The sequence below is a fragment of the Pseudonaja textilis genome, chromosome 2 (genome assembly GCF_049901715.1).
Source record: "Pseudonaja textilis isolate UNSWEBS1 chromosome 2, rPseTex1.2, whole genome shotgun sequence".
In the NCBI taxonomy this organism is placed as follows: Eukaryota; Metazoa; Chordata; class Lepidosauria; order Squamata; family Elapidae; genus Pseudonaja; species Pseudonaja textilis.
Window position 1 is genome coordinate 167,865,048 of NC_141991.1, and position 27,000 is coordinate 167,892,047.

Sequence of the window (27,000 nt, forward strand, 5' to 3'; positions counted from 1 at the left end):
GTTGAGGATATCTGGACAGAAACTTTCTGATGTGTGATTCGGTGATTTCCCCTTTGTACTATAAAATGATGTAATTGTAAAAGTACACAAAGAGCCTTAGTAAATACTTCGTAATGAATTCTGTGAAGGAAGGGAAGAAAATTGAGACACAATAAATAAAGCACAGTGGACAAAATGTAGGAAGGAGGAACTTTACAACTGTATAGAAAAAGAACTGTAAAGTTTCTTCCAATCAGAGATCAATTTCTACAAAGAGATCCTAAAATTGAAATCATACATTCTGGTTTTTTATTTTTATTTTAAGTGTTTGAGAATAGCCTACATAGCTCATTATACTAAGAGGCACATTATTGCATAAAGTATTTCAGAGCTATTCCTGGGTTTCAACAGAAATTTTGGAATACTATATATCCTGAAATTGCTGCAGATGTGACTTGGACTTATAGGCTAAGTAGGGTCAGATTTGCTTCATACATGGATGGGAAACCATCAAGGTATTTTTGGGCTAGAAACTACGCTGTGAAGGGCTGGAAGCCATGCTGTGTTGCTGCCCAGAAAACCACAAGGACGTGCCATGTAGTCATCAGAAACTGAGATTGACTGGAACACTGTTTTATAACTGAATAACAGAGTTGGAAGGGACTTTGGAGATCTTCTAGTCCAACACACACACACACACACACCCGCTAAGGCAGGAAATCCCACTACACCATTTCGGACAAATCATTGTCCAATCTCTTCTTAAAAACTAAGTGTTGGAGAATCCACATTCTAGAGGCAAGTCATTTCATTGATTAATTGTCCTGTCAAGAAATTTCTCCTTAGTTCTTAGTTGCTTCTCTCCTTGATTAGTTTCCATCCACTGCTTCTTGTCTTGCCCTCAGGTGCTTTGGAGAATAGGTTGACTTCCTCTTCTTTGTGGCAGCCCCTTAGATCAGGGCTGTCAAACTCCCAGCTCACGGGCCGGATGCATCACGTGCTGGCCACACCCATGCCTGGTTTAGCGAAGGGGGAGAAGTCCTGAGTTTTACATTCCTGCCTTAGATAATTGGAACACTGCCATTATGACCTCTCCTAGGTCACCAAAATTAAGTCCAGGCAGTCCTCGACTTACAACCATTTGTTTAGTGACCCTTCAATGTTATAAAGCACTGAAAAAAGTGACTTATCGTTTTTCACACCACCATCTCCATGATCATGTGATCAAAATTCAGACACTTGGCAATGGACTCCTATTTATGACATTTGCAGTGTCCTGGAGTCATGTGATCAACTTTTGTGACCTTCTAACAAGCAAAGTCAATGGGGAAGAGAGATTCATTTAACAACCATATTACTAATTTAACAACTGCAGGGTTTCACTTAACCATTGTGGCAAGAAAGGTCATAAAATGGAGCAAAATTCACTTAACCACTTATCTCACTTAACAACATAAATTTTGGGCTCCATTGTGTGTCGTAAATCAAGGACTACCTGTAATTATGGTTTAGAAAAAATACATTTAAGTCTTCTCTGTTATTGGCTAAGTTGCCCTAGATAACAAGACTATTTCTATCTACTACAATGAAAGATATCAATTTTTCCTTTAATCACAAAAAGCTGTGAGCTGTTTCTGGCTGATAGGATACACATTTAAAATAATTGTTTTAGGAGAAGATGATCTGCAATTTAGCAAGCAAAGTTTGAACCTCCAACATAAGTAAGCGAAGCTATTGTCTCTGGGTGGCTTATCCTTTCTGAACATAACTTCTGGTGTTTCTTGCTTTTATCTTAAATTACCATTAAGATAAATCAAGAAATAGAGCCTTCATTCATCCAATGCTGGATGAAACCTTAAAAAGAAACTTTGAAAAGAAAAAGAAGTGCAGGACTCCATGAAAGAAATACCTAACCTTCATCAAAGAAGACTTAAGAGAACAGTATATCTTGAGGCAAATATATTGCTAAAGAATGGCTTAGTGTTACAAAAATGAGTTGTAGTAAGTTAACAAATTATGGTAGGAAACAACACCTTGAACCTTATTTGTTTACAGAAACACTTGATATAAGTCAGATGAGATTGAACATAATGGCAAACATTCCTTTTTTCAACACTGAGGATGGAAGCTTTTGGTCTCTTTCCTTTAAATGAAGAACAGGGAGAGGAAGAACAAGATCAGGGGTCAAAACACTATCCAATGATCAAGAGTTAGAACAAAACTGTTTTTGTTTATAGTTATATTCAACGTTGTCTAACTTTATTTGATTTAAGATTTCATTTGGGGGTTACAGTGCTTACCTAAAAGCTTTGGAAATGTGTTCCATATGACCAAACGGGGCTCAAGGAAGCACCCAGTCCAAGCATGTTGAAACCGCAATCTGTCTACAATGAACACAAAATCTCCAAACTGCCAATTACTGGACTAAACAACAGAGTCATCCGTTGTAATTTCCTTCTCTCTTGCAAACTGGACAGCACTAGATATACTATGAAACAGCAATTCGTGCATGTCTTTGTCTGCGCTCTCAAAATAGCCTCCTTTTTCCAGGGAAGATATCACTGAAGGATTACAGCAAGCCAAATGTATGCTGATCTCCAGTTCCTGATAGTCTCTGAATGTTTCTTTCAATACGCTGACCCCAGCTGTGTCCAAAAATGGAATAGAAGAGCAATCGATGATGATTGTATGAAAGTCACCATCTTCCGCAACCAAGCACGGTGCCATTTCTTTCCGTCCTAATATATTATCCAGATTTTGTTGCCCTTTCCTCCTGGACTTTTTCCTTTTGGCAACTTCAAGTGCAGGATTCAGCCCTGTCCTGTTGTGGAGGCACTTTAGGAAGAAGTCCTTGTTCGCATAATAAAGTGGTGCTTCAAAACGGAAGATTTTGATCTTTGGAACTGGGAGAAGGTCTTTATATTCTTCGTCGTCTTCATAGAAGACACTGTTCCCAATTTGCCCTAACAAGGCAGCATGTGGGCACTGGGTGCGGCCAATAATGCAGAAGACTGAGAAAATAGCTCCAACCAACAACCCCATTTCGGTGCTGACCAAAGCAGATGAGAGCATGGTAACACACCAAACTAGGGCATCTACTTTGTCCAGGCGGTAGCGTTGAGGAATATCTTTGAATTTTCTCAGGGCTCCCCTTAGACTCACTATTATGATGCAAGCCAAAACACATTTTTGTAGGTTGTAGAAGAGGGGAGCAAAGAACAACAGCACAAGCAGTACAACCACAGCACTCACAACACTGGATACCTGGGTCTGGCATCCAGTGGACGTTTTGACCAGGGTCTTAGCCAGAGCAGCACTAGTGGCGAAACAGTGGAAGAAAGCTGGAATGATATTACAGAAGCCAATGGCAAACATTTCCTGATTGGCCTTGACAGTATAGGCATACTTCTTGGCAAACATTTCGGAGAGTGAAACGGTGAAAGCAAAGCCAACAATGGCAAGTGGGAGAGCATCAACAGCAACTCTTTGCATAAGTTGGAAGCTGGGCATTTTAGGTGGTATAAATCCAGTCGGAATTTCACCCGATACGCTGGATGCATAAACTTCTTTCAGTTTCATATAATGGGATACCAGGGTGGCAATCACAATTACCACCAGCTCTGTGGGGAGAGGGATCCTGAGCTTGTGTTTGTACTTGTCACCCAGTTCCTTCGCAGTGACCAGTACGGCAATGCAGATAGCGCTGGTGATCACATCGCATAGATTTGCTTGAGAAATGTTCGGTAAAATGTTAGCCCAAGTGGTAATCAAGAGCCCATATCCCTGGGCGCGTGGGATTTTTATTCCAATGAGGTATTTAACTTGAGCTGTTAAAATAGTTAACGAAGCACCCGTGGCAAATCCATCCAGAACTGGTTCAGAAAGATATACAGATACAAACCCGAGATGAAAAATTCCCATCAGGACCTGCAAGAAAAACCAGATCAGGTCAACGCTGCTTGGAATATTCAGCGGGAAGATGTTTCTATCTTTGTGGTATTTTAGATTGTCTTATTTTTTTTCCCAGATTATCTCAGACCAAAGAACACAATTTTACAGAAAAATAGGAAACATAATAGAATTATCCATACAATTATTAGTACAATAAGAGTATGCAATTACAAAAGTGTTTTATCTGTGCATCACACATTTGACATTTTTAAAGTAAGCTCACTCCCCAAATACCTGCCTTTACTCTTTGGATAAATTATGTAAGTAGTTACAATTGTGCCAAACCATTTTTGTCCCATGTTTCTTCAACCTACTTTACCCCCCAGAAGTCTCTTTATGACTTGGCTTGATGTGTCACTGGAAAAGAGTAAGATGTATGTATGAAATTATACAGAACTATCCCTAAATCCAGATGTAGGGTACATTTAGCAAACTTCAGATTTTGCCCCTGGGGCAAACCTATTTCTCAGTGTGAAACTTAGCTTTCAGAAGATCACAACCTAAAAACAGATTAGTCTATTTGCAAAACAAGAGATAAGTGTCTTCCCATTCCAAAGAGAAAGACGTTAATAATGATTTCAAACAGCGCATGTAGGAGAAAAAGGTACAAGAAATTCAATTTTGATTTCACTGCAAATAGGTCTACATTTGATAAGGTATTGTTTCATATTACCCTGATTCCCATTTTCTGCTTTTAAAAAAAATCTAGTTATCAGAAATTCCTTTATCTTTGAGTGACTTCTTATCTGTTTCCGGCCTAGCAGCTGGGAGAAGCTTTACATTTCCAAGTGTGGATTTTAGATAAGTAAAATAATAAGGGAAACAGCCTGTATACTTCTTCTCCTTAGCTTTTAAATGTTTATTTAAATAAATAAATTGTATTTATTTCTTTAAAGGCTCACTTAATATTCTCCAGGTGTCTGACTCAGATGAGATAAAAACAGACAGACAAAATAATTGCATGACAAAAACATAAAGCAGCAGATTAAAAAAAAAATCATGCTTTCTCATGGTCAAATTGTTTCTTCCTTTTGTGATGTGGATTTAGTCGTCTATTAATTGGGTGTTTTAGGCTGGATTGTTGTTGTATATATAAATCAATCAAAATTGCTGAGGAATTTGGTGGCTGAGAATTGCATTACATAAATAAATGAAATAAATTGTCCAAGTAATTTAATTTGAATCTTCACAAAAAGATCTGCCAAGCCTTCTTCTAGAATCCCTTTAATTACAAGCATTCACTCTGTTACTCTGTATGTTTACTATTCATTTGTTTCACCGGGCTTATATCTGTCTTTTAACATTTATTAAAAGTTATACAAAACCCATAAAAAGTAACATAAACTAAAAAAAGTAAAGAGAGAGCGAAGGAAGGAAGGAAGGAAGGAAGGAAAGAAAGAAAGAAAGAAAGAAAGAAGCTCACTAATTTCCTTTGCAGCAAATACAAGAGATACAAAATTATCTTTTACTCTCCTATGCTTCTGTTTGATAATTGATTGTTTTTAATTGTTCTTACGGGGATTCTCCTTGCTTCTGTGGGAAGGTCCTCCCCTCCCCAGAATAAAATACTCTACAAAATATTAAAAGAGGCAGAATAAAATATTTCCCCTAAGGGAAAAGAGGAGAAAAATCTCCTTAACAAAGGCAGAAAGCTGCCCCTGTCTTTCTGCTATAGGAAAACAGCCTCAAGTAGCGGCCTGAAAAGGTTAGGCTTTGTGACTAGATTTTGTATTCATTCATAAAGCCAGGCCACTCTATTAGTAAACCAAGGGCATCCAGCAGCTCCGAATAAGCAGCACAATAGACAAGGAGCCAAAACTGACAGTTTTAGCTCAAGACAGGCAAAACACCTAGGATTTGCATTTCCCCTTTTGCCTATAGAGCCAGTCAAGACCCTTACATGACCCCATAGGAATCTGGCAACAGCCATTAAAATGTTAAAGGACAGAAATAGGCATGTCAATCACAAAGTCCCCCAAATTGTATAAAAGCACCATCCACTCTCAACCCCAATTTGTCAGACGCCCAAGAAACATGCTATTGTCACTGTTGTTTCTGGCTGCCAAATAAATGGAGACCTCCTTTCCAACTTCAGCCTGCTTCCAATTCATTTCTCCTGCATCTTTCTCCTGGCTTGGAATAAGAATAGGATCAGATTTTATTTCTAAGACTTCTCTAGAAATATTTGCCTCTTAAGATGAACCACACTTTCAGTTTACATTTGCAAATCTATATAGGTTGAGGATTGGCAGGGAAAAACCATACCTGATAAACTCCAGCCATGAAGGTCAGTGCTGTAGCTATCCCAATAGCATAGCATTCTTTCCCACATTCATTGTTTGTCACCCCAAGGGTAAAATTGTAGACCGTGAAGTTCAAATGGGCCTGGTCACCAACACCTTGCTGTGGGTCGTCATTCAGGTTGAATCCTGCCAGCAGCAATTCTCGATCCACAACCTGTCCAACCATTAAGCTTAATAAACTGAAAATGCCCACAGACACGTGTCTGGAGGTGCCCATGAGAAAATAGATGATGTTGGCAAAGAACGAGGTGTAAAGGCTATAAATTGGCTTCAAGCCAGCCAACAAAGAATAGGCTATTGCTTGAGGAACTAAAATGATCCCAATGATCAGTCCCGACATAACATCTCCCCAGATGTATTCTTTGCAGTTGTATTTGGGAAGCCATTGTAACACGGGAAAGAAATCCAGAATGGCCTTTTTCATTGTTTTCACGCTGCAGGAACATTTTTTTCTTAGCTGGTTTTTGATAACTGCTGTTTTGCTGACCTTTTGGGGGATCTTTCTTTCCATGTAAAACTGGAGAAGAGATCCATTTTCTGTTGTGACTGTTTCCATTTTTTGCTTCATTCTGGACCAGCTTTAATCACTTCCTGTAATTCAGAAAGATTACTGTTTGAAATGTAATCGTTAAAGACCTGCCGCTTTCTTATAATGGGACTCAAGCAAACCGATGCATTATTTGAATATTCATTATTATTTTTATTCAACATGTTTCCTAATCAAATTGATTCTGGGTCAGTCGAACCAACTTTTTAAAATATTAAGTTTACCATGATAGTGGAGGCAAGAAAGAAAATCTCTTTTGTTTTTTTATGATGGTCATAAATTCATATTACATTGTCTGATTTTTAAAAAAACCATTATGCACAATAGAAACTTAGGTGAGAAATTAGTTGCACAGCTTTGAAGCAATATAGGCAGTCCTCAACTTTTTGACCCCACTTGGGACTGAAACTTCTGCTATTAAGTGAGGCAGCTGTTAAGTGAGTCACACGGCTGTTAAGCAAATCACAATTCCTCCATTGCTTTACGGAAGCCACCTGGGAAGGCCACAAATGGTGATTTTTGTTGATGATTGCCAGTTTTATTATAAAAAAGTAATACTCAGTGAAAAATAGAATGCATATCTGCTAAGAGACAATAAATTTCTTAATGACCAGTTGCTTAATGACCAGTTGAAGGTACATGGAGCCCCCAAAAGTATCTACAACCCATCCTTAAAGTTGTGACTGCGATAATCTCCCCCACAGTCACACAATCTCATTTTGGGCACTTGACAACTGGCTCACATGTATAACTGTTGCAGCATCCCAAAGTCACATGATTGCAATTTGCAATGGAGATATATCCTGTCACAGGGTGACTCTCTTAATGATCGTAATGATTTATGACTTTATTTTTTAATTTTTTTATTATACTGTTTTTATTTTCAAAATGTAATGTATTTTTTTTAAAAAAAATCAAATGAAAATGATGAATCCACAGATTTTGACTGTAGTATTTTTGGTATCATCAGGTATGGTCTCACCCGCTCATCCCCTAATGAACAGAGAGGCATCTGTTTTGTATATGGGGGTGAAATTGGACAAAATACGGAAATTGTACTATATAGTCCTGGAGTAAATATTGGTTGGGGCCATATATATAATCGACAAGTGTATTGGCTTAGGGTTACTTCACAACAATAAGTATCTTTCATTTGTCACCTTATTCTGGACCTTTGCAATAAAAGCATAAGCATTCTAGTTTTTTAGTTTGGATAAATCAGAGATCCATTCAGAATAAATATACCATATTGTTTAAGAGTATAGGCATGGATTGTAAAGCCACTAATTAAAAATCTCATTGCATCCACCAGAAGATTAGTGCACCAAATAACCTGTTTTTAGGTCAACCTTTAATATACACATCTCCATACAGGGATAATATTTATTCTAGATATTTTTGCTCAGTCTTATCAGAGCCCTAGGGTATTTATAATCTATATTAAAAGCAGAATGGAAGCACAGATGGAAAAAAACAGTATTGGGATGGTTCCCAATACTAAGCTTGGGAGCTTTTCTAAGCTCCCAAGAAGGCAATCAGCTGCTCTTAATGTTCCCCGGGTTTAAGTAAGCTGAGTATTGATAGTTGAGAGAAATAGGAAGGAAGAGCATTTTACAGTGTACATAATTGATAACATTAGCTCTTAACTATTAAAGATCAAATAATAAAATAACATGAATGAACTCTTCTTCCACTTTAAAAGAATCATGAACCACATCCTTGATAGCAAGTTTATTGAAATTTAAGGCTAAATTAAATTATGCAGATTGCTTATTCCAGTGGTTCTCAACTTTTTCTTCACCATGGACCCCCTTTAAATACCTTTTGTGGCCACGGTCCATGTCCATGGACTTCCAAGACTTAACTCAAGATTTAAATCATAACATTTTTTTGAACTCTTCGTGGACCCCACTGTGTTGACATCACACCCTACTAGGAACATGGACCACAGGTTGAGAATCTGTGGCTGGCTTATACTAGAAAGAGTACATATTTATAAATTAACAGAAATGGTATGCAAGTTTCCTAACTTTGTATAGTCCACCAGAAAGAGAGTATCTAGAACTTCTTGCTGGGCAAAAATGGAAGAAAGATTTTATTGAACCGCATTTAAGATTTTTTTAAATATATATATATCACGTAAATTCTCAACAGTTATGGTTCTGAGAAAATTTCACTTATTTTTAAGGATTCTCTTGAAGTTTATTCAAAGAAAACTGAGCTCCACGTCCTGCAAAACACCAGATGTACTGTAAATAGCCATAGGTGTATAAAATCTTGTACTGCGTTAAAAAAAAATCTTACTTTTTCTGATTAAAAAAATACACCCTCTATTCCTTGTTTTAATGAATCTGCTGCTGCAGTCACATATGGTTTCTTCATCTGTGAAATGGGGGAGAAAAAAAGCTTTATTCTTACCTGTCTTGTTCTGTAGTGTAGGTATGAGAACGACAAGCCCACTTGAATCTCACTGCCTTCCTGATCAACTGCATCGAAGCAAGTCAGCACTAAAGACTGTAGAAGATACCTTTTAATACATGTAGGCGGTAACGCAAACAAGCAATAGTCTGAGCTAGGTAAAGATTGAAGAGCGTGAACAAAGGATTACAAAGTGCAGTCTGACGTTTCCTCATGTTTCGTCTTGTCTTTTTTCCAAATCTTTTAAATTGCTCAAGTTTAATGGTAAATATTAAACAAGCAATATTCCTTTAGACTGTGTAATAATTGATCCAGTCCCCTCCACCCACCCAATGGTTTTCTAACTGGAAGAAGCTATGAATTAAAGAGCAGTCCTACTAACTTGGTTCTCTATCCTGATGAACCTTTTAGTAAACCACTTGTGCTTATTTTCATATGATGGACGTAGCTGTCTTAATCTACTGAAGAACCAGCAAAAAAATTCTACTATTTTTTTAGCATTTAGATTGCAGTGATTACATTTGTTGTAACAACAATAATTGAAATGAGGTTATCTTTTAAGATATAGCTTCAGTTACTTTAAATAGAAAATTCAAAAATCCATAGTAATAATAGACATTACTTGTATATTTTATGTTTTTATAGTTTTGTAGTATTCTATTTATGCAGCTTTGTTTTAATGTTGTAAGCCAGTGATGGCTAACCTTTTTGTTGTCGCGTGCCAAAAGTGCACCCACAATGCAATGCACGCATGACACCCCCCCCCCGCCCCCCTCTGCATGCATATGCATCTCCCACATGCGCCCTCCCGTATCGCGGCAGATGCCCCAAAATCAGCTGGCTGGCAGGAGGCATGTGCCCATGCGTAGTGGAACTGAGCTAGTGAGACAGCTTGCACGCCAGCAGAGGTGGCCCTGCATGGCACTTCTGGGACATGTGCCATAGGTTCACCATCACAGTTGTAAGCCATCCAGAATTACCCTCCAGTAAGATGGGTGGCCAATAAATTTGATAAATAATAAAAATATTAGTCCAATCCAGAGCTCACAAGACAACATGTATGCCTTCATGTGCCACAGAATTCTACTTGATAGATAAAACTGGCATTTGCCTTATGACAGAACACGTAAGAAAATTGCAGAAATTTAAAACTACGTATTCTAGGCAATAATTTCAGGTGTCAATCAGAACTAATGAGGTGAGGGAATATGTAATTACATTGATGTGAGGACGGAAACCCATATCTGATATTTTTCTTAATGCTGGAATCCACCGAACATTAGGGCTAACCAGCCTTGTATTTGTTACTTAGATTTCTCTCAAAAAACTAAATAAACAGTGAAATATTAGCTGTTTTTGAGAAATTAGTTATACCCATTGTTTGAATATATCTATTCATCTGGATTCTTATACTTCATATTTCTGTTAAATTAGATAAATATATGTCTGGAAATTTTTACTTATTTTAATAGTACCTTTACTGAATCTATAGTCTATAGTCCAGTCTATATGTGTACTTTTGGTTTTTCTTGCCTTGGCTTAGAACAAACCATTCAAAAACCTTCTGATTTGTTGCCCAAACCTTTCTTCTTTAGGGATATATCCTGGAATGTTTTTCTCTCCAGCTCCTGGCCTGGACCATTCCATTTTCACATTCCTTTTCTGGTTTACATATTAACTCAGAAAATATAGCTGTATAAATTTCAGAATGAGAAATATATCTCTTCCAAAGGGGCATTAGGATTATAACTTCCACTGCCATGGCCAGTGAGAGAATGCAAGTTCCACTCTAGAATATGAGGGCGGCATCAAGTGGAGAGAACCGCTTGTTAGAAGACAATTCTGGGTTCGAATTGAGGCCAGGTCCTATCACAGAACAAGCAAGTTGCTTGAGGCAGAGATGGCGTTTATTTGACAGCCTTAATGCGAAGGAACAGCACTTGAAGATTGCAGCAGAATTACAGCTGTCAAGTGATTACTTTTATACTTCTTCTTTGTTCCTCCCAGAAACAAAGCCTGCCCACTAGGAATGACAGGTAGCCCTTGACTTACAACAGCTCACTTAGTGACCAAGTTCCAACGGCACTGAAAAATGTGACTTATGACTGTTTTTCACACTTATGACTGTTGCAGCATCCCCATGGTCACATGATCAAAATTCAGGCCCACTTGGCAACTGACTCATAGTTGTGACGGTTGCCGTGTCACGGGGTCATGTGATCCCCTTTTGAGACCTTCTGACAAGCCAGAGTCAATGGGGAAGCCAGATTCACTTAACAAACAGGTTATTAACTTAACTACAGTGATTCACTTAGCAACTGTGGCAAGAAAAGTCATAAAATGGGGCAAAACTCTCTCTGCCCTGCTTAGCCACAGGAATTTTGAGCTCAGTTGTGGTTGGATATTGAGGACTATCTATATTTGGTAACTATAGTTGGCTGCATGGCCAAAAGGAGATGCTAGATAGTTAGGCTTGTGGTATTTCTCTGTTCATTTAACCACATCAGCTAGCTTCCTACTTAAGTAATATTGTGGTTGGAGGTTGCAATCACACAGAGGAAGGGATTTTATTTTATTTTATTTTTTGTTTATCCTGAAAGGAATGCTTACCTGAATGAGCTACCACCTTTGGCCAGTCTCCGCCTCTTTGTCAAGCTTGTTATCTTTTGTTTTAACGCAATGTCTCACCTTTTGCCCCGGAAGTAACTGTGAAAATGTGAGGAAAGAGAGAAGATTGAATGGCAGGGCAGGTTTGACTTCCTTCCCACGTACCAATTTGTTTGCTCTGATCACAGAATAACAGCGTTGGAAGGAACCGTGGAGGTCTTCTACTCCAACTCCCTGCTTAAGCAGGATACCCTATACCAGTGATGGCTAATCTTTTCCACGTCGCGTTCCGAAAGTGCATGTACGCACGCTCGCATGTCTGCACCCATGATGCAATGAGCATGTGACCCCCCCTGTGCATGCGCGCACGATCCCCTGTGCATGTGTGTGCATCTCCCTCCATGCATGCACGGCAGATACCCGACAATCAGCTGGCTGGTGAGAGGGGCGCATGTATGTGCATGCACAGTGGGGCTCTTTTGGGTGACCTCTTGCGTGCCAGCAAAAATGGCTCTGCGTGCCACTTCCAGCATACGTGCCATAGGTTTGCCATCACGACCCTATACCAGTTCAGACAAATGGTTGTCCAATCTCTCTTAAAAAATCTGCAGTGACGGAGCACCCACAACTTCTGGAGACAATTCTGGAGATAATTAATTCTAATTATCAGGTGAATTCTCCTTAGGTCTAAGTTGGTTCTCTCCTTGATTAATTTCCACCTATTGCTCCTTGTTCTGCCTTCAGGTGCTTTGGAGAATAGGTTGACCCCCTCTTCTTTGGGGCAACCCCTTAGGTATTGGAACACTGCTATCATGTCAGCCCTGGCCCTTCTTCTCAAGCAAAGGCATTATCGTTTTGACTTTCCAGAGCCACCTACAGTTCTCATGGTTAAACTCTCATAGATAATCAACGATAAGAGTTGTTAACCTAATCCTACGTAGCTTTTTCTCTGGTAATATCACACTACTAAGTAGACCATACAAAACATTTGCTAGACCAATACTCGAATACAGCTCATCAGTCTGGAACCCACATTACGTAGCTGATATTAACACAGTGGAGAAAGTCCAGAAATATTTCACAAGAAGAGTTCTCCACTCCTCTACTCGTTGCAGAATATCTTATGCCACTAGACTCGAAATTCTAGATCTAGAAAACTTAGAACTATGCCGCCTTTGGTCCGATCTAAGTATAGTATATAAAATCATACATTGCAATGTCCTACCTGTCAATGAATACTTCAGCTTCAACCATAACAACACAAGAGCAAACAATAGATACAAAGTCAAAGTTAATCACACCAAACTTGATTGCAGGAAATACGACTTCAGCAACAGAGTGGTCAATGTTTGGAATACTCTTCCCCAAACCCCAAAAACTTTAACCTTAAACCTTCTACTATTGATCTCACCCCTTTCCTAAGAGGTCTGTAGGGGGCGTGCATAAGCACACCAATGTGCCTACCGTTCACCCTATTGTTTATTTTATTTTTATTTTTTAATTTTTCTTACATGTATCCATGTATTCATAACTATGTTTTTACTTATACCTATTATTTTGGAAGCAATTGACAAAAATAAATAAATAAATAAATAATAACTTGCTAGCAGGAAAGGTATCCAACAACATATCCACCTTCGCACTTTACTTGCTACTTCCTATATTCTGTGCTCCCAGAGAACTTGATCAATGTTACACATCCCCAGTTATCAGCTGTAAGCCCCAATTATCTTCTGGAAACCTCTATAGCTTATAGAGGATCCATCCCTGTTCTTTCCAGGTACAGAAACTCGTGGTGCCTCCCTCCTTTGCTAAGAGAAGAACACTTAAGAGGATTCTGCTGGGCAATCTCAAAACACTGGAGCCCTCAAAGAAGAGTATGTGAAATTTAATCAGAGCGTGGCCTTGATACAATGGACCATGTGATCAATCATCTGCATAAGAGATGGAAAGTTGGAAAGACCCTTGGATGATCTCCATCTGGCATCAGATCTCCAGAATGTGATCAAGGAAGCGGGGTGACAGAAGGTGGCTTGGGAAACCTACAGCAACTCAAGACACCCTTTGTGGATTCATAGAGGGAGATCAGTTTGAATGTGTTAAATATTAGAATGCCCACCATAAGCAAAATAAAATTGTGATCCCAGTCTAGGCCTGCAGACGTTTTTTCTTGTAATAAACAGATCTGGCTTGCCTTCTATTCTATCCACAGAAGCAAAATTAGGAATTTAAAACATGCCACCTATATGACATTATTTGGGGTTGCCTAACCATAAACAAAGAACAATTCTGCTAGGAATAAAACAACCCTATGAAGCACTTTTGGCAAGATGCAATCTATGGATTTCCATTTCTTGGCTATGTTATGTAAACTATGCCAAATAGTTTGTTCCGCCCTGGTCAATGTAAATGGTATCTATGTAAAACCCAGATGCTGCCCTTTTTCCACTTCTACTGCAGAATCTCACTAAATAAAGGAGGCATGGGTTGGGCTTAGTTTGCTTTACAAATAGTGCTGTGTGAGACAAGGAATGTAAATTTGGATCAATAAAAATAATTTTACACATTAAAAAAGGGCAACACACTTTGCATCCTAAATAATTAAAATCCCGCTTTCACATTCCAAATTCTTCAACTCATCTTAATGTCATATCAAGAAATTTCTCATAACTTATATTTTGCAAAATGTCCGAAATTATGGTTTGGGTGAAACTGCAATAGAATCTTTTATAAAAAGAAAGCCCTGTAAAAAAAAAAACAAGGAAGAAATCTACTTTGCCTTTTCCATTTCCATGATAACAAATGCATCTAGTCATAGGAATGGTTCCTTTCATCACCCTAAAAAACTTTTGTAGTGAAATATCCAGAACTACCTCTGGCTGTAGTTTTTGAGTCAGTTTGTTGATTAATGAATTTATATTGCTTTATCCCTTAAAAAGTTACTCCTATGTACCGTATGACTTTTTGTTGCTGGAATTTAGAACTTTGGTGCCATTTCCAATGTTGTATTGCATCCAAATAACATGTAACCTGACAATGGTTAATTTTAAATTTGTGAAACCGTTATTTCATCATTGATTTTTAACCAAGAATAGGGTTGAGTCACTGGTTCAAACTTTAATAATGTAATAATATAATGCCTTGCTAACTAAGGACAAAATAATGTCGTTTGTCCACTGTGGGCTAACCATTAAAGGTTAATTTCTGCAATTCTTTTCTCCCTACCTAAGGACTTACTTTTCTTAGACCAAAGGGTATATTGCAAAGAAAATTTTAACACTTCCATTTCTGGTGGAAGTTGGCTGCCCAATACCTGTTGTATTATAGCTGAATAGCAATAAGCGTTCAGTCCAGACATTTGAGTATTCATTCTCATACTAGGAAGAAGTATTTTAAAAAGCAGAGCTATTGAATGCTTATTTGTATTTCATATTTAAAGCAGAACTTATGTTATCTTTATAGAGTGCCGAATTCAAACTGACTCACTGTGGTTTACGGTCCAGTAAGAAAGAGACATGCAATAAAGCTGTAATTAAAGCATTAGTAAAAACAACAAAAATAATTATCAAAAGATAACACTCTGCTACCATATTTCAGATTTCGTAGCTCGAGGTTGAATTCAGAAATGTATCAACAAAATGATAGTATGAATATAGTCATTTCAAGCTTGTTTCCTGATTAAAAATCTTGTTGAGACAGTTCTGTTTTGCTTCAGTTCTGCTATTGGTTTTTTCCCCCCTCCTTAGAATGCCAGAATGAATAATACTGAGTTACAGTAAAAATACTGAAGGTTAATATAGAAACATACCTCCATCAGGCAAGGAGCTGTAAGGCTCTTTGATTTTCATGTCTCTTCTTTTCCCTCCCTCTCACTCTGTCCCCGTTGCCGAGGAAAGCATGGAGAATTAGCTAGCTGAGCTAGGCTGTCTGAGAAACAGGAAATAGCAGGCCGCATTATTTTGATCAGATAGAAAGCTCTCTTTGTCCACTCTCAGTTCTGAATCTTTATGTGTGCCTTGCTTATTCATAGGCATTTTGCAGTGGCGGTTTGCAGAATTATTAGCTTTCAGTGCTGAGAAACCCGTTGGAGGGATTTTGTTGGATGAAGGAGAAAGAGCAGCCAAGATACACACACAGCTTCCTTCTGCTGCTTCAGATGAAATGTGGAGGTCAGACTCGCTATTCCTAAGCATTGCTAAACAGTTGGAAGTTGTTTCCTTAGGAGCTAGCTTCTGAAGTTTCTCCTTCTACTCCTTTTGCTTTCAAATTAAATATCAGACTTGATATTGGAGTGGGATTACATTAAAATTCTAGGCTCTTAGGACTGCAATACAGTTGGAGCAAAAATATCCTTCTACTGTTTCCTTACTCATCAGGCTTCTTCCTCTTCCACCTTTTCCAAAGCCTGAAGCCTCAGACTTGATTCTACTTAAGGCACCTTCTGATTTCACAAAAGATTAAGCAGGAATGACAGAAAGCAAAACCCAGAGAAGTAAGTTTGAAGAACCAAAGTTCAACCTACCAGAATCTGGAATTTCTGTTTTTCAGTACATGAGAGTTTTCTAATTAGACTGATAAAAGCTGGCTGGAAACATTGAAGTCTTGTTGCTTATTGTAATAATTTTTGAGGGGGTCACACATTCAGCCAGCAGCTAGCTGTAGGTTGGTTGGAATGTTTATCTTTCTTTATAGAGCTGTCCTTGGTCCTGGAGAGCTTGGCCAAATACAAGATAAAAGTCTCCTTAGAAGGTCAGGATCATCACCACCACCTCCTCCTCTTCCTCCTCCCATGTATATATCACTGTTATATAACTTGTGGGTTTCTTTAATATACAAAGGTATTGCCATTGGTCCAGAACACCCTCAGTTCTATTATAAATGAGCTGTGTCGTGTGTGAACCAGTTTCATGTGTATATTTCAAATATACTGTATGATGATAATTTAATTTGATCCAAACTTAGATTCAGCTAGTCATGATTAACTCACACTACTGATTTCAGTGGGTTGTTTCAATCATGATTGAGTTAGGGTCCATCTCATTACTGCTCACATATCTAGAGAACAATGTGTTAGCCACATCCATATGCAAATTTTAAATATTTGGTTATTTTTTGGATAAAGATGGTAAAAGATATTTTTTTTCACAGTATGTTACCTGTGTTACTATGTAGTCTGAAGAAATGTTTAACATTTCTGCAATATAATACATTTACTTTGTGGTCTGCATGACACTTAGAGATGAATTCAACTGATACAAATTACAATATTTGTTTACATGTCAGAAGTTTAATACTGTTTAACTCAGCACATGGCTTGTATGCAGTTAACCAATCTAAATTATCTATTGTAAGGATGTATTTTACCGCAGAATATGAACTAAACGTATTTGCTTAATGGGGCAACCAAAAATGATTCCAGCATACAAGTCATCAAAGTCTGAATGCTTTCATGAAATCTAGGGTTTTGTATAACTCCAACAACTTTTGTTTTCCTTAAATAAGAAAAAAATACCTTGTCCTTGTATCATAAAAGGCAACTTAGTAATGAGATTTTTTATAGAAAGGAAACAATATTAGAAATTAAATTTCCCCAATAATATATGCGTATGTACATATGGTAACTTCTCATTTTGTTTTCAGTCAGCATATAGAAAGCTCTCTCTCTCCCACTCCCTTGCTCCCTCTTCCCCACCCCCATCTCTCTCAGCCTTCTGCATGCTGGCTTCAAATTCTAGAGCTATAATTGAATATCTTTGGATGCACCAAGTTAAAGAAGGCTAGTGTATGGGGATTCTTTTAATTCTCCATTTCATCTTTCTCCCTCGAGCTGCTCGGATCATCCAGAGAGTGGGAGGTGCTCCAGTCTGTGTCTGTGTAGGCTGAGCTTAATTATTAGGGAACGCTCCGCCCTCTGTCACGTGGTCCCTTGTAGCGTTCCCAGTTTATGCTCAGCCTTCGCAGAGTTAGGCTGTGTGTTTTGATAGAGCTTCCACTCTTGGCTGATTCAAGCAGGATAATATTTCAGTTACAGGTTTGATTTCAGTTATTTTTTCCTTAGCCTCTGCGCATCTGTGGGGGTCTTGAGACTTAGGGGTGTGCGTTTTCACCCCCAGGGGGCTGAGCGGGTGGCTTAGCAGCGCTTAGCGCTAACACCCCCCCCCCCCCACTCTGCCGTTTATTTTCTTTCCGTTCCTGCCTTGCTGTCCTTGTGCCTCTTTAGAGGTCCGGAGCCTTTTTATTCTGGTTTTCCCCCCACTAACGCCAATCGCCCAGACAAAGGCGATTTCAGCGCTCTCGCCCTCAGGGCTCGCAGGACGCACCCTCCCTGAGCCGCCCACTTCGGTTTTTTTGCTTTAGATTTCCAAGCGGCCGCCATTTTGAGCGCCGCCTTGTGGCCAGGCGACATTTTGCAGGCCTCCTATTGCTGCGACGTTCTGCTGGCCCTAGACTTAGGCTCCCAGGCCTAGTAGGGCTGATCTCTCTATCTCCCTCTCCCAGAAGGGAAAAAAAGCTGTCCTTTACTTTTATTTGTTGGTGTAAGTGTTGGCTCCTGCAGCAGAACTCAGGGCAGGGAATTAGAAAAGCAGCCACTCCCTCCCTGAGGGGCAGCAAGCTGCCTGAGGCCTTGTATTGCTGGCATTGATTTGGCTGATTGGCTTCTCTTCTTTTTACCAACTGCCAGGTTGTTATTCAGTCTAATACAGGATATCTTCATATTTCCTTACATTGGTAATCCAATCTCATTCAATGGCATTTATTCTCTCTCAGATTTGTTTAGAGAGACTTAGCTTCCATCACTGTCCCTGCAGTGTGTTTTCCTGGATCCTTATCCCGGTGGGATATAATTGTACATTAAAAGTCTATATCTGTGGCAGTTTTTTAAATTTTTTTTTCCTTTTTTGGTCATATTTTCAGATTATTCATTGCAAATTCCAAAAGGGGGCGCGGGCCAGTTTCTGGATACCTGGCCTTACCCAGGTCGTATCCTAGGCATGCCAACCGCCTGTACATAAATATATTTATATTTATTCTTATCGATACTTCTGTTGTTTCACCATGGCAGATGATAACCCGAACTCTCGCCATTCTTTGAAGGCGAAATCTAAGTCCCATCATGTGCACAGTCAGTCTAAGGAAACCTCCCAGGAGACTTCTAAGGCTTCTCAAAGGGACGCCTTAAGGCGTCATAAGGCACTAGAGAGGGAGTTCGATAGGCGCTCTAGGGTGACTCAACCATCACCTCCAGCCGCCCCTTCTACTTCCAGGCACCCCTCCCCTCCAGTTTGTTCCCCTCTCTCCAGGCACAGCTCATCCCAGGAGTCTCACGCCCCTGGACCAGCTACCAGCCGGATGCCTGAAGCAACCTTCACTCCCACGGCCGCTGGCCTAAGACAGGAGGACCCGCCCACGATCGAGATGCCTGAGTGCATGAGAACTTGGATGGAGCAGGCTATTCGACAGGGGATAGCTCAAGGCATGCAGCAGATGGCCGGATCAAGCCTTCCTCAGACGGCTCCCACGCAAGAGCCGGTGCCAACTAGGTCCAGGCCCACCCTGGACCCGGCTCCTGGTCAGGTACCCTCCCAGGGGGCCAGCTCTCTTCCAGAAAGGGAACCGGAGGAGGGAATGGAAATTTTAGACCAATATAGGGAGGAGGAGGAGGAGGACCTTGAATGGGGATCCACCTTCCATGGGGAACCCTTTTTCAGATTTAGACCCGATGGAAGCAGAGTTGTCGGAGGATGAGGGCCTTACCCCCGACCAACCTTCCTTTGTGGGGTTATTCAAGCCCCACATATTCAAGTCCATCTTGTTCAAGGCCAAGAACACCTCGGGCCTGGCCACTCAACTTCCCCCTGTCCCCCTCTCCTCTGGGGAGGAACCGGAGGACGCAATGTTCAAGCAGCCCATGGTGGCCGAGGATGTGATTCCCGCTCCCATTTTCCACGATCTGGTTTCCAACCAAGTGGGTTTTACGGGGGCTCCTCCGGCCCCATCCACACAGGATAAGAGGTTCTTTAACCTCGAACCGAGTTTCTGCTCCCTCCTCAATACCCCGGAGGTGGACGAGCCCATTGTTGGTCTCTTTTCCTCCTCCCCGAGTGATCCTCTGGAGGCCCTCAAACCCGAGGATAGGAGGTCTGAATTGGCCTTGCATCGGGCTCATCTAGCTGACGCCTGGGCACACCGCAACCTCCTTCTTTACCAGGTCCTCTATCTGGTGGCTCCATCAACTGAAATCCTACATCCCTTACCCTCTCCGCCTTCCTCGCCCATGGTTTCCTGGTCAACCAAAAAAAGAGCCAACTGGTCCCTTCTACCCGAATTGCCCACTTGGGGGCCATCTTGACACGGTGCAGGAAAAAGTGTTCCTTTCTCCGGAAAGTATTCGAAATTCAATTCAGGTTATTCAACGATCAAAGAGGGCTTCTCTAGTAGAATTGTCTAAATTACTGGGAAAAATGGTTTCATGCATCTCTACTATTCCTTGGGCCTGTCTTCATACCAGGTCCCTGCAGTGGCTCCTGCTTCCGTTTCAAAGGTCCGGCAGAAGCAACTCAAAATCCTCCATCAAGGTACCTCCAAAGGTCCTCTCGTCTCTCCTCTGGTGGACCAACCCTGCCATCAACAGGGGTCATCTCTTCAAAGATCCCCAGCGTCTCGCCATCACCACAGACGCCAGCCCGAGCGTCTGGGGCGCTCACATCCAGTCCCTTACAACACAGGGCAAATGGTCCCATGCAGAGCGGGCCTGCAGCATAAACTGGCTGGAGCTCCATGCCATCCACCTGGCCCTGCGCCACTTCCTGCCTCAGGTACGCGGGCGGCACGTCCTTATTCTCACGGACAATATTACCGCCAAGGCCCATGTCAACAGGCAAGGTGGGACCCAGTCTATTCGGTTGATGAGAGAGGCCGAGAGACTCTGCCGTTGGGCGGAGCGTCACCTCCTCTCGATCAAAGCAGTACACATTTCGGGGGCCTCAAACACCCAGCGGACTGGTTAAGCAGGGCCACTGTGGACCAGTCCGAGTGGCGAATTCTTCCATCCCTTTTCAGGGAGGTGACCATGATCTTCGGTCTCCCGTTAGTGGACCTCTTTGCATCCCCCCGCAACACCCAGCTCCCTAGGTTCTTCTCCAGATTCCCTTCCCCCGGGGCTGAGAATCACGACGCACTTCGCTGTCCGTGGCCCCCGGGACTCCTGTACGCCTTCCCCCCGTTAGCTTTGCTTCCCAGGGTCATTCAGAAACTGATCCAGGAGAAGGCAGATCTGATTTTAGTGGCCCCCTATTGGCCCAGGCGACCGTGGTTTGTGGACCTCCGCAACCTTTCGGTGTCTCCCCCATGGAGAATCCCTCCGGACAGGATCTCCCTGTCTCAGGGGCCCATTCAACATCCGGAGTCCCAATGGCTCCAACTAACCGTGTGGAGGTTGAGCGGGAAAAGTTGAGGAAGGAGAATTTATCTGACCAGGTCATTAACACGATCCTGGCCGCCAGACGGCCTTCAACCAATCGGATATACAATGCCACCTGGGTCAGCTTCTGCAGGTGGTGCCATTCATCCATGGTCAACCCGCTCTTGTCTTCGGTGGCCCAGATTCTGAATTTTCTCCAGGATGGGCTCAAGAAAGGTCTCCCTCCTAATACCCTGAGACGTCAGGTAGCGGCCCTCTCAACTGTCGTTTCTGGTGACAATCTGGGTCCCCTCTCTCACCATCCCCATATCAGGGCTTTCCTAAGGGGGGCTACTAACCTCCGCCCCCCTGTTGTGCACCGGTACCCCACTTGGGACCTTAACAAGGTCCTGGTGGCCCTCACCAAACCTCCTTTCGAACCCATTAGAGAATCCTCTCTCCAAATTTTGACCTTTAAGGTAGTATTCCTGGTGGCAATTACCTTGGCTCGCCGAATTTCGGAGATTGCTACCCTTTCGGTGAGAAAGGACCTCTGTATCTTCCATTCCGATCGGGTGGTTCTACGCCCCGACCCGACCTTCTTGCCCAGGGTCAATTCAGCCTTCCACAGGGCTCAGGAGCTTACACTCCCGAACTTTTGTCCCAATCCTTCGCAGGAAAGGGAGAAACGATGGCACACCCTAGATGTCAGGCGGGCCCTCCGCATATACATTAACCGCACACAACCCTTTAGAAGGTCAGAGTCTTTATTTCTCGCCTTCCAGCCCAAGTCCTTAGGCCACAAGGTGTCCCCTTCCACCATCGGGCGATGGATCAGAGCCACCATCACCAAGGCTTATTCGTCTCAGGCCTTGCCAGTTCCCAGTGGGGTTACGGCGCATTCCACCAGGAGTGCGGCCACCTCTGCGGCCTGGGCCACCCAGGCTCCAATCTCAGACATTTGTCGGGCCGCCACCTGGGCTTCCCCCTCCCCTTTCATTAGGCACTATAAGATTGACATCTTTGCGTCAGCTGAGGCCTCGTTTGGTAGACGAGTCCTCCAGCGGGTCATCGAGGACCCAGGGGAGCTTCCACCCCAGACGGATTCCCTCCCGTAGGACAGCCAAGCTTTGGTATGTCCCACTCTCTGGATGATCCGAGCAGCTCGAGGGAGAATGGGCGTTGGTCTTACCTGACACGCCATTTCTAGTCGAGCTGCGAGGATCATCCAGCCCCACCCTTTTTTATTTTTTTCCGTCTGGGGGAACCTTGTTTCAGCCAATGATACTTTAAGTCTAGTTAGATGAGAGTTAGACGACTTTCCTCCTCTCTCGACTTCGCATAAACTGGGAACGCTACAAGGGACCACGTGACAGAGGGCGGAGCGTTCCCTAATAATTAAGCTCAGCCTACACAGACGCAGACTGGAGCACCTCCCACTCTCTGGATGATCCTCGCAGCTCGACTAGAAATGGCGTGTCAGGTAAGACCAACGCCCATTTTCTGCTGAAGTCCATTCAGCTAGCTGATGAATTCATATGGAAAGTTATTCTGATATATACAGTTGCATAAACTCTATTGTAAATTAGTAATTTGCTGCTCCTTTATCTTATTGATGAAAAGTTTGTGAAATTATACTTGGGAGGGTGAGAAGGAGGAACTTTCAATTCAAACAGCTGTCAAAGGTCTGCAATTTCTTTTTCAGGATGATAAATGGGACACTTCACTACAATTTCACAAACCTGGATAACTTTATGAATCTTCTTTGGGAAAACAAGCTATGTCCTGGTAAATATAAACCAGACAATTCTTATTTCTGTTTTACAATGTTTAAGTGAAGGTATTTGGAGTTATGTGCAATCATTTGCTTATCTTGATAACTACAAAAAGTTAACAAGTAAATGTTGCAATTCAAGAAGTTAAACTTCCACCATATCTGATGGATATTTTTACATTTCCTTAAGGACAAAGGGCAGTTGGAAGTTACACAGCCTTTGCAAATAATGTTAGCATTAAAATGCTTATACTTCACACTGCTGAACAATTATTGTTTTATATCTGATCCAGGAAAATCAATAGCTAGTACTGGATAGACACGTTGTGATGACCCGAGGCATGGCACAAAGACAACACAGTCACATATGTAAGAAAAGTCCCTTTAATACCTCCAATTTTGCCCCCAATGTCTAGTTACCTTTGGGTGGAGGAAAAACTCTCCCACGAACAGTCTTTAAGTGGAGGAAATTCAGTCTGAAAATACATATAAACTGAAGTAAAGTACATATAAACTGTAAGTAAAAATCCACACAAACTACGCTGCAGCAATTAACTGGACAGGGCAGGATAAGGAATTGCAGACTTCAAAGGCCAGCAAAACACACACAGTTGGAAAGACGCCAGGAACCCAAATAAGCCTTGACAAGTGTTTCCAACAAGTTGCTATGTGCAAACTCCCTTTTTAAACACTATGTTCCCAGCTGCAGCTAATGAAGGGAATCAGGGCCCTTTCTGTTATGTATTAACATACTTACCTGTAATTGGTCGGTCCGTGGCGGTGGGAAAATTGAAGAGCTGTCACTGGTCACAGCCATGAGCAGCCCAACTATAAAAAGGGCTGCCACAGTTTCTCCGCAGTTCAGTCCTAGAAGGAAATAAAACAATTGACAGTCATGCTGGTGTCCTGAGTCTCATTCCCACGACTTAACACTTTCCTCCCCCGCAAGCCACGCAACTCACATTGCTCCCTTCTCTGTTCCTTCCTGTGTGTCCTAGGATGAAGAGGGGGTGGGCCTGGATCTTCCTCTGAATTCCCTCTGCCTTGCTCTACCTCTCCCCTGCTCTGCCAGCCGGACTTTGCCCTTCCCCAGTTTCTTCCACAGCCAATGGAGTCACACTCCCACTCCCTGTCAGCTGCTCAGCCTCCCCCTCGGAATCAGATTCTGACAGGGGCATGACACACGTACTCTAATGGGCACTTTATCTAATGCCAGTAGATGTGTGCACATTTCATATTTAGCCAAGGTTGTCAGAAACAGAGACTCTGCAACTATCTATTGTTATTACGGTAGAAGAAAAATACAGTGCTCTTATTATTATACTACTCTGTTTTTTGAATATCATGGGATCCATCTAATCTTTCAATGGATGTAGAATTCTATTAGATTACTGAATGAATAAAAAATTGTAGCCTCATTTTAGCTGAATGTTATACAAGTTAACCTCGAGTTCCAACAGTTCATTTATTGACCGTTGCAATGTCACTGAAAAAAATGACTTATGACCATTTTTTTCACATGATCATTGCAGCATCTTCATGGTCATGTGATCAAAATTCAGACGCTTGGCAACTGACTCATATTTTTCACGGGTTGCAGTGTCCTGGGGCTCATGTGATCATTTTTGAGAACTTCTGACAAGCAAAGTCAATGGGGAAGACAGATTCACTTAACAACTGCAGTGATTCACCTAACAACTGTAGCAAGAAATGTTGTAAAATGGGGCAAAACTCCCTTAACAAATATCTCACTTAGCAACATAAACGTTGAGCTCGATTTTGTTTGTAACTCAAGGACTATCTGTACATATTCTGGCTTCATCACTTGTGTCATTTAATACTAGAGGCTCCTGCTCTGTGTTTTTAGAGTGATGCTAAATATTACTCCTGTTCATAGGAAACTGTTTTGCTTCATATCAGTCCATTATCCTATCTATAGATTAGGCTATTTGTTGGCTTACAGATATATATACGTGTGTGTGTGTGTGTGTGTGTGTGTATTTACATACACATGCACACACATGTGTTTGTTTGTGAATGAAATTGTGAATGAAACTTACAATAGAGTAAAGCAATTTTAATTTTAAAACAATTTCTGGCTCATTGTTATTTCTAAAAAAACCTGGACTACAAACAGATCTCAAAACCTCTCTTAGATAAGGATGACGCTATCTGGTAAAGCCACCAAATCAACGAGAGACTCAAGGTGGTTTGTAATTAAATACTCAATCAAACAATCAGTGACTGGAAGAAAATGATATTTTAAAGAGGTACATAAAAATCCATTTCAGCCTTTCCTCATCTTTCATCACTTAGCCTATGGCATGTTTGAAAAGCAGCCTAATGCTTTGGAAGGAAGGAAGGAAGGAAGGAAGGAAGGAAGGAAGGAAGGAAGGAAGGAAGGAAGGAAGGAAGGAAAGAAAGAAAGAAAGAAAGAAAGAAAGAAAGAAAGAAAGAAAGAAAGAAAGAAAGAAAGAAAGAAAGAAAGAAAGAAAGAAAGGAAAAGATCAGGAACACTGGAGCATTTATTGTGAAAGGAGAGACTATTTAGCAGTCTGGTTATGATACCACTTTGTGAATGGGCAACACACACACACACCCTTGTGAGAATGTCCTTCTGTTCTCAGAATTGCCCATCATTGAAAAAAAAAGGTGCAGAACTGTTAGGAATTAGTAAGTCACCTAACAGTTGGGTTGGAAAATATATAAATCAGGATAGACATTTTAATACTGTCTCTTTAGGGGAATGCTAAAATTGTAATTAGGTGTGGTTCCTCAAACAGCCATAAGAAACCTGGGTTGTTTAATTATCCCTGGACTGAAAACTGACTGCTTTAACCGTGAATGACGTGGACCCTTGTTGGACTTTGCTTAAACATGTATTGGAAGTAAAAACCTACATTTTACTATACAGTGTATCTGTGTGCTGTTTGTGTGTTATTCTTTACCACTCTCACTACGTCTCCCTGTGTGCGCTCATTCTCCTAACGAGGAATTACCCCAACAAGAACTCTTACTTGAAGCTTAATTTTGTCAATCCAAGTGCCCACTATTCTTTAAAGTCCTTCATAGCATCTCTACCAAAGTCCCTTTATTTGAAGTGAAGAGGCTGAAGGAGATGGTTCCTTTAGTTAGCTATTTATTTTTAAAAATCTCATTGAGTTGAGTTCATACAGCATGCTAAACCAAAAAGAAACAAACTGTATTGTAGGTTAATAAACTATATGAACTTGCCGGCAAAGAACCTGTTTTGTTACAAAGCCTTTTTGTGCTACTCGTAAAAAAAAAAAAGAACAATATAAGAAAGTAGTGAGGAAATCGTTGCAATTTGTGCCTTCCTTAAAGCAATTTTTGAGGTCCAGTTTTTACTGGGAAAATAAATCTAGTATCTGGACCATTCAACTTCAGTATGAAGCTTATTTGAAATGAAGTGATTGTGGGTTTTTTTGAATAGGAATTTATACTATCATAAAAGCCTCTACTTGCAATCTGAACAATATAGATATAGGTAGTCCTCAACTTAATGACCAAATTGAGAATAGAATTTCCATGTGCTAAGCAAGGTGTTTGTTAAGTGTGCCTAATTTTATGTCCTTTTTGCCATGGTTGTTAAGCAAATCCAGCTTCTCTAATTGACTTATTTTGTTGGAAGCCAGCTGGCAAATGTCAATCATGTGACCTCTGGATGCTGCAAGTATTGTAAATGCATGCCGGTTACCAAGCACCCAAATTTTGATCACATAATTGTGGGGATGCTGCAATGGTGGTAAAGGTGAGGTCTAGTCATAAGTCACTTTTTTCAACGCCATTGTAACTTTAAACAGTCACTAAACATGTGATGACCCAAGGTGGGATACAAATGTAACAAAATCCAAAACGTAAATAAATGTCCTTTAATGCCTCCAACTTGGCCCCACGGTTCAATAATACTCAGTTGGAAATAAAACGTACTCAAAAAGTCTTCAAAAGAAAGCAGTACAGTCCGAACTTAATGAGCAGATAGAGGTGAAATAAAAAAACC

At 41.0% G+C, this 27,000-nt stretch overlaps 2 protein-coding genes across 5 annotated transcripts in view; one reads left to right on the plus strand and one right to left on the minus strand.

The window, feature by feature from the left end:
• IDUA (alpha-L-iduronidase) overlaps positions 1 to 27,000 on the plus strand; it is a 64,080-nt gene that overhangs the window by 4,374 nt on the left and 32,706 nt on the right. Inside the window, exon 3 of one of the 2 annotated variants that reach the window (XM_026712720.2) lies at positions 22,911 to 22,993. The exons of the other annotated variant lie outside the window; for it this stretch is intronic. Coding sequence (XP_026568505.2) covers positions 22,911 to 22,993 — 83 coding nt within the window. The remainder of the gene's footprint in view (positions 1 to 22,910; positions 22,994 to 27,000) is intronic. 2 annotated transcript variants of the gene reach the window in all.
• On the minus strand, positions 176 to 15,962 carry SLC26A1 (solute carrier family 26 member 1). Of its 3 annotated transcripts, XM_087926391.1 has the most exons (5): positions 15,614 to 15,962; positions 11,809 to 11,904; positions 9,199 to 9,294; positions 6,196 to 6,824; positions 176 to 3,906 (listed from the first exon to the last, which is right to left on the minus strand). In XM_087926391.1, exons 4-5 carry the CDS (start codon positions 6,799 to 6,801, stop codon positions 2,404 to 2,406), a joined length of 2,109 nt encoding a protein of 702 aa, XP_087782517.1. In that variant the 5' UTR covers positions 6,802 to 6,824; positions 9,199 to 9,294; positions 11,809 to 11,904; positions 15,614 to 15,962; the 3' UTR covers positions 176 to 2,403. The 3 variants fall into 3 exon arrangements, with proteins under 3 accessions (XP_087782517.1, XP_087782518.1, XP_026568503.2); XM_087926392.1 differs by lacking the exon at positions 11,809 to 11,904; XM_026712718.2 differs by lacking the exons at positions 9,199 to 9,294; positions 11,809 to 11,904.